Source organism: Hypanus sabinus, chromosome X2 (genome assembly GCF_030144855.1).
Source record: "Hypanus sabinus isolate sHypSab1 chromosome X2, sHypSab1.hap1, whole genome shotgun sequence".
NCBI classification, from domain to species: Eukaryota; Metazoa; Chordata; class Chondrichthyes; order Myliobatiformes; family Dasyatidae; genus Hypanus; species Hypanus sabinus.
Window position 1 is genome coordinate 14,514,953 of NC_082739.1, and position 12,064 is coordinate 14,527,016.

A 12,064-nucleotide genomic window follows, 5' to 3' on the forward strand; every position below is an offset into this window, starting at 1 on the left:
ACCCAAAATTGACAAATGCCCCACACCTCCCACAGATGCTACTTGACCTGTTGAATTCCTCCAGCAGTATTTTTCTTGTTCCATTTACACGACAAACAGCCATTCATCCCAACAAATTGGTATTGGCAAAATTGCCAGGAGCCCCTATCCACCTGCACCACCCTCTCCATCAGCTGAGTTATCTCCAGGTTAAAGGTTGTCCCTGCTCTCTTCTTCCTTACACTCCACAGAGGATCTCTGGGGAGGGACAAAGTTGGTGAAAAGTTAATTCTTTCTGACCACACCCTGTGGGTCACATGGGAACATCTTCACACAGGCCAGCCTTTTAAAAAAATTTTTCTAAGGGTTGTGAGCTGATCCAGCATTTAAGTGCCCATTCCTTGCTACCCTTGAGAAGGTGGTGGTGAGCTCACTTCTTGAACCATTGCAGTCCGTGAGGAAGACTCCAAAAGGGTGTTCCCCAGGCTTTTTGCTACCCTTGTCCTTCAATTTGGTAGAGGTTGTGGGTTTGGTGGGTGCTGCTTCAGAAAATCATCGCCATCACCACCAAGTCTACAGCCTGGGATCCTTCAGCTGCATAATGGAAACTCCTTCACCAGAAGGAGCAGAGTGGTCCAGGAAGGTACCCATCCACTCCCTTCACAATCAGGAACAGGGTTCAATGCCAGCCACACTCACATCCTAAATAATTTAGTTTTTTTTAAAAAAAGACTGCTCCACATGCTAAGAGTTTCACAGTTCACCTCCCCTGGATTGCCCACTGTGTTGGAGAATCAATGCTACATCACTAGAACCTTTCCAGGACCAATTTACTCTGAGACTCTCGAGACCTGGAGGGATTTGGGCCGAAGGCAGGAAATTGGAACCAGCCAGGTAGACAACGTATTGCCAAAGACCTGTTCGGCTGAAAGGACTGCGTTCATGCCCAATGACTAAACCTCCCCAGTAAAATAATCTCACTAACCCCCTCCCATTTCAGTTATCCTCACTGGGGCCATCACCACTGACCCCAATCCTCAGACTTTGCCCCAGGAGTCCTCATCTACTGTCATCCCACCTCAGGCACGCCCCCTTCCCCGTTGCTCACCATCACCGTGTGTTTGTAGCTCTTGGACACACTGATATTGTAACCGTAGACTGTGATTTCCACCTCCCGTAACCACAGAGCCAGAGAGGTGTTGCGGTCCTCGTTCCTGACTTGGACCAGGTAGTGCGGCAGGTGTGGGGAGCTGGGCTCCACCGTGCTGACGATGTGGCTGCAAGTGCTCTGCAGTTCGTAAGCCAGCGTGTCGAAGGTGTAATAGTGGCTGTAGCCGGACACGATGCAAACCGCCTCCGAGCGAGGCAAACAGTAGAACAGCTCGGTCTCATCCGAGCAGAACTCATCGACCCGGCAGGGGCCGCTCTCGCAGTACACCGTGTTGTCAGACCCATTGCAGAAACAGCGAGTTTGGCACTCGCTGTCTGTCCAGAAGGTGTCATTTGTACCGATGTCAATGCCTTCATACATGCAACCGCACTGGATCTTGGCGATGCACCGGCCATCCTTCAAAACGAATCCTTGATCACACTGACAGCCTTCCACACAGGGCAGGTTGCAGTCCACGTCTCGCAGCAGAGACTGGCAGGTGTCAGGGCAGGCGGACGTGCACTCGGCGAAGTGGCTGTTCTCAGGGCACGGCAAGGCTGTGGAACAGAACAGACGGCTGGTTAAAGGGTACCTGGTCTCCCACAGCTTAGTTCTGAAGTTTCGGTGGCTGGGAGCATTACCCCATTGCCTTTCGCTTCCTGCTGGGATTCACAGTGGATTGGCAGATTGAGAAGCATCTGCCATGAGGTCTGACTAATCTTGGGGTCCAAGTGAATGGTAGGTTGTTTGGCAGTGGGCTTTGTCCCCTCCACTGTCTGGCTGGGCACAGAGACTGGTGTGATGGAAGCTGTGATCCCCCTCCTTCGCAGGAGAGCAACTGAGCATCAGCTGCTTGGATATAACATTTAACATTGAATTACACAGATTCACTACTCCCTGGCTAAATAATCTCCTCATTTCTGTTCTAAAGGGATTTCCCTCCCTTCTGAAGCTGTTCCCTCTGGCCCTACACTCCCATACTACTGGGAGCATCCTCTCCACTTTCACTCTGTCTAGGCCTTTCAATATTTGATAGGTTTCAATGAGAGCCCCCCACCAGTCTTCTGAACTCCAGCATGTACAGGCCCAGAGATATCAAATGTTAATGGTCACCCTTTCAATCTCAATAGTTCTCATGAACTTCCTCTGGGCCCTCTGCAATGCTAGCGCATATTTTCTTAGATAAGGGGCCAAAAACACTCGAATTTCTGGCATATGCTGGTGTCTTCCACAGTGAAAGCTGATGCACAATGCTTATTAAGTTTGTATGCCATTTCCTCGTGCCCAATTACTACCTCTCCAGCATCATTTTCTACCCTCGTCTCTCTTTCACTCTTTACATATCTGAAAAAAAACTTTTGATATTCTTTTCTATATTTTTTGGCTACCTTACCTTCATATTTCATCTTGTCATTCCTTATTGCCTTTTTAGTTGCCTTTTGTTAGTTTTTAAAAGCTTCCCACTAACTTTTGCTCTATTATGTGCCCTCCCTTCAGCTTTTATGTGAGCTTTGACTTCCCTGGTCAGCCACGATAGTGTTAACCTGCCTTCAGAATAGTATTTCTTTTGGATGTATCTATCTTGCACCTTCCGAATTGTTCCCAGAAACTCCAACCATTGCTGTTCTGCTGTCATCCCTGCTAGTGTTCCCTTCCAATCAACTTTGGCCAGCTCCTCTTTAATTCCCTTTATTCCACCGCAATAATGATACATCTGATTTTAGCTGTCTGTAGGTGAATTCTATCACATTATGATCACTGCCTTCTAAGGGTTCCTTTACCTTAAGGTCCCTAATCAAATTTGGTACATTTGACAACCCAATCCAGAATTGCCTTTTCCCTTGTGGGCCCAACCCCAAGCTGTTCCAGAAATCTATTCCATAAACATTCTACATCCTTGGAATCCAGCACCAAACTGATTTTCCCCAATCTACCTGCATGTTGAAATCCCCCATGACTATCATAACCATGCCCTTTTGACATGCCTTTTCTATCTCCCATTGTAACTTGTATCCTACATCCTGGCTACTGTTCAGAGGCACTGTGGTAGTGTAGCACAATGCTATTACAGCTCAGGGTATTGCAGTCAGAGTTCAATTCCAGTGCCATCTGTAAGAAGTCTCTGTACATCCTCCCTGTGGAATGTGTGGGTTTCCCCTGGGTGCTCTGGTTTCCTCCCACGGTCCAAAAGACGCACAGGTTGGTCATTGTAAATTGTCCCATGATTAGTCTAGGATTAATTGGGGCTTGCTGGGGTGGCATGGCTTAAAGGTCCGGAAAGGCATATTCTGTACTGTATCTCTAAATATACAACTCCCATCAGGGTCTTTTTAACCTTACAGTTTCTTAACTCTACCCACAAGGATTCTACATCTTCCAAACTTATGTCACCTCTTTCTAAGGATTTGATTTCATATTTTACCAGTAGAGTCACCTCACCCCCTCTGCATACCTACCTGTCATTTAGATACAATCCTTGGATGTTAAGCTCCCAACTATGATCTTCTTTCAGCTATGATTCAGTGATGCACACATCATACCTGCCAATCTCCAACTGTGGTACAAGGTCATCTACCTTATTCCATATACTGCGTGCATTCAAAAATAAACCTTCAGTCCTGTATTCATCACCCTTTTTGACTTTACTCCCATGTTACACTTCAACTCATCCCACTCACTGCAAATTTGCCCTATCAATTTCCCTGTCATTCCTCAGTCTCACTGCACAGTGCATCTACTTATATACAACTGCCCCATCCTCGGCCCTATCACTCCAGTTCCCATCCAGCTGCCAAATTAGCTTAAACCCTCACCAGCAGCTCTAACCTGCCTGCAAGGATATCAGTTCCCCTCGGGTTCAGGGGTAACCCATCCTTTTTTAAAAAAATATAGGTCATACCTTCCCCAGAAGAGATCCCAATGATCCTGAAATCTGACATCCTGCCCCCCCTGCACCATTTCCTCAGCCACACATTCATCTGTAAAACTATCCTATTCTTACCCTCACTGGTGGATGGTACAGGCAGCAATCCAGAGATTACTACACTGGAGGTCCTGCTTTTCAGATTTCTGCCTACAGATAACTCATGTTCTCTCTTCAGGACCTCATCCTGTTCCCTACCTATGTGGTTGGTACCAATATGTACCATGACTTCCGGCTGTTCACACTGCCCCTTTAGAATGCTGTGGATTCGATCGGAGACATCCCTGATCCTGGCACCTGGGAGACAACATACCACATGGGTGTCTCTTTAACATCTATGGAATCTCCTGCCTGCTCCTCTAACTATGGAATCCCCTGTCACTACTTTACACCTCTTCTCACCCTTCCCTTCTGAGCCAAAGAGCTAGATTCAGTGCCAGAGACCTGGTTGCTGCAACTTCCCACTGGTAGGTTGATCCGCTCCCAATGTTATCCAGAGCAGTATACTTATTATTGAGGAACGGACACCGGGGTACTCTGCTCTGGTTGCCTATTCCCTTTCCTTCTCCAGTCGCTCAGCTACCTGCCTCCTGCAAGTTAGGGGTAACCACCTACCTGTAACTCCTATCTACCACCTTTTCATTCTCCTGTATGAGCCGAAGGTCATCGAGCTGTTGCCCCAGATCCTTAACACAGTGTTCAAGGAGCTGCAGTTCAATGCACCATCTGCAGATGTAGTTATCAGGGAGTCTCGAGGTCTAGAGTTCCCACATCTCACATGAAGAACAGACTGCTACAAGCTACACTAGCTACAAGGCCAGAAATTGTATTGAAGGCAGGACTAGAGGTTGGAACTGCACAGACAAGAGAGGAAGCATGATCACAATTGCAGATATTATGTAATGGACTGAACTTTGTTACTTGGACTAGCTCCAGGATGATAAAATATTGCACTCACGGAGTACTAAAGGGGGCAATATGAATGCCAGTGCACTTGTAATGATAAAACATTACTGTCACAGGGCACGGGGTTGTACAATGCTATCAAAATGGGCATCGCATGGTATGAGGCTACAGACTCAGGGTATCAGATATTATACTTTGGGTCCAGAGCCAACCCCTATAATGGGTGTATGCTGTTATTATAGGATGTATACCAGAGCCCAGGCACCAGATGGTATATTGATATCTGAACCTGGCTATGGGACGTAAACAATGCAAACACTGGAAACAGGATGGTACAATGATACAGGGATTAGGTACTGGATGGAACGCATTTCCTCTGAACAACTTACGGCAAAAAGTGCTGCTTCTCCAGTTTGCCAGCATGACCTCAGCACCGGTGCAGGCGTCTGCATAAGCCTGGAGGGAGCTGCAAAGAGCAGATATGTTCCCACCATTTAAACACATGGTATAGAGGCAACTTCGGAAGAAGGGCGACGGATTGACAACTTCATGGCAATTGAGGAACGAACTGTTATTGGGATCATGGATTATCCCACACAGCGAGATTCCTTGATACAGAATTAAATCCTCATTTGTGCACACAGTATAAAGCTCTTCACATTGCCCATTACATGTCATGTCATCAGCAAACGTCTTCCAATTATCCACAAACTCCGCAGTGTTTTCCGTCACTTTCCCATTGGTTTTTCGAAAGTCGTCAGTGGGATTCCCGTTGAAATATCCACAGAGCCCACAGGTGTTGTTGTAATAAGCAGTGGAGAGCGTTACATTTATTCGATCCTCACTCGAGTACAAGATTTGGAAACTGTTGTCCAATTCCACCATGGTGTCATTCCCAGCCCTGTAGATTTTAAGTTTTCCAGACGAATGTATAAAGGGCAAGGAAATTGCAAAAGCGTTCACCTGGCAGGACAAATACGAGTTACTTGCCAATAACAAGATATAGAGGAAGTATTCTTGATGAACAGACCAAAACTGTCTGGACCTAAACTCACATTGACTATTCAATCAAGTTCTGTATACTATTTGGATATACTCTTTACTCTTATAGCCCCTACTTAGGCATTGAATCCTCAATATGTCATTGATTGCTGAATATTTACCTTCCAGTTCCATCCACCCCGGCTCTCTAACAATCTCAAACCCCCGTAATACAGGAACCAACCTTTTTTATGCCATGGATCAATACCATTAAGCAAGGGATCCCAAATTGGGAACCCCTGCCTTAATGTAACATTTTGATATAACTAGACCTTACTGTAACATTCCTGTAGTCTCATTGCTGCAGTATATCATGATAAAGATGTCGGTGTAATGTTCTGACACATCTTCATTGAAGGATTCAGGTCAGTCTGTATCTTATTCTAACACTGTCAAGTCTGATAGTGCCCATCCAACAAACTACCCCGTACCTCGATGTATCATTTTGATCTACCCTTTCTGTTTCACTGGACACATTTGTACATCTTGAACGGTGTACTTTAACACCCCAATAGGATTCAGACATTCCCTCGAAACATTTCAGAATTTCAGCTTGATGTGTCAAGAGAGTTTTATTTAATTACTTATCGATAGAGCGCGGAACAAGATCCGCAGCCTAATCAAAGTACAATTCACGACTATGAGGGGAAACCGGAGCACCTGGAGGCAACTCACGTGGTTCACGGGGAGAACATACGAACTCATCACAGGAGGTGCCGGAATTGAATTCCGAAATGCCCCGAGCTGTAATAGCGTCACGCCAACTTTTCCGCAGCCGTGGCGTATTGTGAATTTTACTAGGAAACTTGTCATGAATACAGTGGTTTCATCACCGAGTAACTGTTACATTGGGAGTTATAGCTTCGCTCCGCGAGGAAGAGGACAGTATTAGATTGTGTACGGTGCACCCGCGAGAGATACGCGGTTTAAAGTTATTTCCGTGTACAGTGAGCTAAATCAGAGCCCGTTACAAATGGTAAAAATAAAGTAAGAGACTCTTACTGTGAGAACGTGGAGTATATTAGTATATTTATGAAGTGATGAGACGGTTTTTATTATCCTGGATTAGGAAGATTGTTATTGTGAGAGAAATCGGGATATCAGAATGTTATCATAATAATTATGCAATATTTCTTACCTTGATAACGTTGTCGCTGCCTTCCATTTTTATTTCATAGTCAGGAAATTTTACAGTCAGTGATTTTATCCAAGAAGCGTTCATCATTTTCTTTCTTCCGAGTTTAATTTCAAAATGAGACAGATTGTAATTGTTCGATCCGCAGATTTTGAGCAATGTGTAAGCATATTCATCACGGAAATCAAAGGAAGCGCCATCGAAAGTTTGAAGTCCATTACTACGTGAGATAGTGCACACTGCAGCTCGCTTGGGATAACAGCCGAGAACCCCGTGTTCTACGAGGCAGAATTCCCCCTCCAAACAAGTCTCGTTCATACACAGAACTTCTCCGTGGCCCTGACACAGGCAGCGCACAGAACAGTCGTCCGCTGCCCAGAACTTTGCTTGGGACGAATGGTAGCGCCCCTGGAACTCACAGCCGCACTCCTCCAACGGGACACAGCTATTTCCACTCAGTACATAGTCCTCGTCACACTGACAGCCCTCGGTACAGGGCCGGTTGCAGTACAAGGGCGAAATCAAGTCAGTGCAGGTGGCTGGACAACTGCTGGTACACACCTCATAGTGGCTCCTCTCCGGACAGGGCAAAGCTAAAGGACAGACGCGATTACAATGATTATTCAATAATACACCAGAACCCAGCTGTCCCGGGTTAAACACCGCATCTTGCGGCCAATCGAGGGGCCACGCGGAGTACCGACATATCGCTGGATCAATCGCAGGTATGCTTAGAAAAGTTTAGACAATGGCCACACCGCTGCGCGAGTCTCGTGACTGTGGGCGTGAAATGACGGGCAGCCGCAGAGGCTTGCCTGCACTGTCAGTGATCGACCTTCCTCCCCACTTTCTTCTTCCCGGGGCGTGGCCCTTTACACAGAGTGTTTACGGTTTCCTGGCGCCACCCCTCGAGTCTACAGGCTTCATGACCCCTTTGCATGTGCAAGAGCAGTATGAACAGAAGTGCTTCGTGAAGCGGGTGATCCCTTCGAGATGCTGATAGGTAGCGGGGTGAGGAGAGAAAGCAAGGTAGTGGGTTCTCATTGAAGGGGCATATATTAGGAAAGATTATCTATTAAGCATGGCAACTGTTGGGGTGGAAGGCAAGAAACAGAAGATCCGATCCTTGCTCTGACCGAGAGGAAAGTGGATGAGTGAATCGGTGTGGGGTAACACGATGTGTTTCAGGAGCTCTGTAGTTGTAGTTGGGTGTGGGGGGGTTCTTGGTTCAGGACGAGAGACAGTTGTGTGGAAGGTCCCGTCGTTGGAGTAAGTATGATGGAGCTGGGGGAGCGTGGACGATAGGATGGAGTACAGAAGCCAGGGTAGAGGAGAGGATGTGGGAGCCTCCGGGCGTTTCTAGCTGCTATGTCGCCCGTAATTTCGTCAGGGAGATCCAGAAAAGGGAAGAGGCAGAGAGAAGAATCTGTAAGAGCAGGGTGGGAAATGGTATTAAATATAACAAATTCGAGTGCAGGGAGCAGCACCAACATATCACCGTGGACGAAAGGCCTGTCCCTCTACTGTTTTATTGAAGGACGAGGCCCGAGGAGGCGAAACAAAAGAAAAACAACACACTTTGCAAGTCAGGCAGCATCTGTGGAGAGGAATAAACAGTCGACGTTTCGTGCCGAGACTGTACTTCGGGATTGGAAAGGGAGGAGGCAGAAGACATTATAGTAAGGTGGGGGAGGGAAATGAGGCAACTGAGAGATGAGACCAGGTGAGGGGAGAAGGTGGGGGAGGGAGTGAAGCTGGAAGAGGAGAAGTGGAAGAGGTAAATAGCTGAAGAAGGAATCTAATAGGACAATGGGCTATGGAAGAAAGGGAAGGAGTAAGGGAAACAGGGGAGTGATTGGCAGATGAGAAGATAATTATTGAGAAGGTGACCAGAATGGGAGGAGAGAATGAGGGAAGGGGTTGAAATTACCAGAATTTGGGTAAATTGATGTTCATGTCATCAGGTTGGAGGCTACCCAGACAACTATGAGGTGTTGCTCCTCCAACCTGTGTTTGGCCTTAGAGGAGGCCATGATAGTAGCCTCCAGCCTGATGGCATGAGCAATATCTATATTCCGTCTGGGTAGCCTACAAACTGATGGAAGGAGCATTAATTTCGCCAACATCAGGTAATTTCTTCCCCTCCCTCCTCTTTTTTCCATTTCCCATTCTGATTACCCTCTCACTACCCTTCATGTCTCTCTGGCTTCCCTCTGCCTTCCCGTTCTTCACAGTCCACTGTCATTTCACATTAGATCCCTCCTCCTTCAGCCCTGAACTCTTCCACCTTTTCATTCCCAGCTTCTTACCTCATTCCCTCCCCCCAACCACCCACCTTCTCCCTCATCTGGTCTCACCTATTACCTGCCAGCTTGTACTCCTCCTCCCTCCAACCTTCTTATTCTGGCTTCTGCCCCCTTCTTTTCCAGTCCTGATGAAAAGTCTAGGTTCACTGACTGTTTATTCCCCTTCATAGATGCCGCCAGACTTGCTGAGTTTTACCAGCATTTTGTGTGCGTTGTTTGAGATTTCCAGCATCTGCACAATCCATTGGTTTTATGAAACAAAAAAAGCCCCCTGCTATAAAAAGATAAAGAAAATTGGAAATCAAAGATGAAAGAGTAAGTCTGGAAGTGAGAAAATATTAACTCAATTTTTTGGAAAAGTGAATTAATGTTAGAACAACTCTGATAGATTCCTACTGAGAGTTCACACGTTTCCCCTGTGTTCACGGTCTACTTCAGCACCAAAAACATGAACTTCTGGAGGAATTCAGTGGGTCAGGCAATTTCTGTGGAGGGGTACGGATAGTCGAGTCCCTTCATCACAACTGGTTGTATCCAGATGAAGTCCTTCCTTTATTTTACAATGATATTCATTTCGATGCTAGTTTGTGTTTTGCCCAAATCTCCAACAATGGCCAGTGGGTTCTTCAGTCGCTTCTCAGTAAGGTATTCAGACAATTACAGGGAGATCTTGTTGGCTGGGATTGGCAAATTGAGTTTAATTTGGATAAATTTGAGGTTTGCAATTTGAGAGTGATATACAGGTAGGTCTTTCACAGTGAACAGCAGGATCCTGGGCAGCATTGTAGAACAGAGGATCACAATTTGCTGGAAGTAGAGTCACAAGTAGATGGGGGGGGGGGGGTGAAGAAGGATTTTGGCATATTGGTCTTCATAAGTCAGGACATTGAGTATAAACTGTCAACAGAGAAAGTCTGTAGATGCTGGAAATCCAAAGCAACACATACAAAACGCTAGAGGAACTCAGCAGGTCAGGCAGCATCAATGGAAATGCATAAACAGTCGCTGTGTCAGGCTGAGAGCTTCCTTCAGGACTGGAGGTCATGGTGTGGTTGGACAGGATGCTGGAGTACTGTGTTCAGTTTTGGTTGCCCTGCTCTAGGAAAGGTGTTATTACACTGGAAAGAGTGCAGAAAAGATTCTCAAGGATGCTCCAGGACTTGAGGGACTGTGTTACAGGGAAAGGTTGACGGAGCTAGGACTTTATTCCTTCGAAGGTAGAAGGCTGAGAGGGGATCTCATTGAGACATGGAAAGTGTGAATGCACTCAGTCTTTTTCTCAGCCACCCTGCCACAATCCCCCAATTTAATCCAAACCCAATCACAATTTACTGTGACCAATTAACCTACCAATCGGTAGGTCTTTGGCCTATGAGAGGGAACCTGAGCACCCGGAGGAAACCCACGCAGTCACAGGGAGAACGTACAAACTTATTCCAGGCAGCGGCGGGAGTTAAACCCGGGACGCCTGCATTGTAAAGCGCTGACCACTACGCTACCGCGCCACCCCATCGCTAACAGAGATAGGTTTAAGGTAAAAAGGGAAAGATTTAACAGGAACTTAAGGGACAACTTTTCTTTTTACACAAAGTGTAATATGGAATCAGCTACCAGAGGAAGTGGTCGAGGCAAGGCCAATAACAACCATTAAAAGACATTGGGCAGGTACATGGATTAGAAAGGTTTAGAAGGCAATGGGCCAAACGCTGGCAAATGGGACTAGGGCATCCTGGTTGGCATGGACTAATTGGGCCGAAGGGCTTGTTTTTGTGCTGTCTGACTCTGACATTCGAAAGACATTTGGACAGGGACATGGATAGGAAAGTAAACTGGGGTAAATGGGACGAGCTTGGATATGGAACCGTTGAATTGAAATGCCTATGACTCTAACAAAGGGAAAGCGATAGACACTGGCCAGAATGTTCCACGCGCGAATCGCGCCCTTACCGCAGAAGGTGCGGGAACGCCAGGGTCCAATGGTGATTCCCACAGCTTGGCAGCTGAGCGCGTAAGCCTGAATAGCCTGGCAGAGAGTGGTGATGTTGTCCCGGTTCGCGCACATGTCGTACACGCAACTGACCACGAAGCTGGTAGGATCAACCAGCGTGCGACAGTCCCGGAACGGCCCGTCCGTTTTGTTCATGATGCCGCAGTAATCGGGTCTGTAGTAGAAGGATTCGGTGTGCGGGTCACACACGCTGCAGTTGTCCCCGCAATCGTGCTGACAGTTCCAGTCCGGGTCAGCGGCACTCCAGCCGGCGCCCAGCTCAACGAGCGAGTCGGAAGGGCCTCCTTCGGGCAGCAGGTTGTCGTCGGCCGGGTTGTTGTTGAAGTTTCCGCAGAGACCACACGTGTTGTTGAGGTAGGAGCTGGGCAGCGAGATGGAGGCGTAATGTTCGCCGTCGAAGGTGAGCAGCAAACCAAAATCGGTCTCCACTGCCGTGGCCACCCCGCTCTGATAAACTTTAATTGCCCCCATCTCCAGATGCACCGGCAACTTAGCGACCAGACCATCCACCTGTGGCACAGCGACCAGAAGGTTATCCCTATGTGAATTTCCGACCACCTCTCCCAATGAAATCAGCCTCGTCTCTTCCACCTTTCCCAAGCATGCCAACTCAGCT

General features: G+C 47.2%; 1 protein-coding gene across 1 annotated transcript in view; it reads right to left on the reverse strand.

The window, feature by feature from the left end:
* The window catches only part of tecta (tectorin alpha), a 65,569-nt gene that overhangs the window by 34,605 nt on the left and 18,900 nt on the right, over positions 1–12,064 (reverse strand). The window contains exons 8-11 of the mRNA XM_059957058.1: positions 11,388–11,958; positions 7,138–7,727; positions 5,348–5,921; positions 1,088–1,686 (exon numbers count right to left, since the gene is read on the reverse strand). Coding sequence (XP_059813041.1) covers positions 1,088–1,686; positions 5,348–5,921; positions 7,138–7,727; positions 11,388–11,958 — 2,334 coding nt within the window. The remainder of the gene's footprint in view (positions 1–1,087; positions 1,687–5,347; positions 5,922–7,137; positions 7,728–11,387; positions 11,959–12,064) is intronic.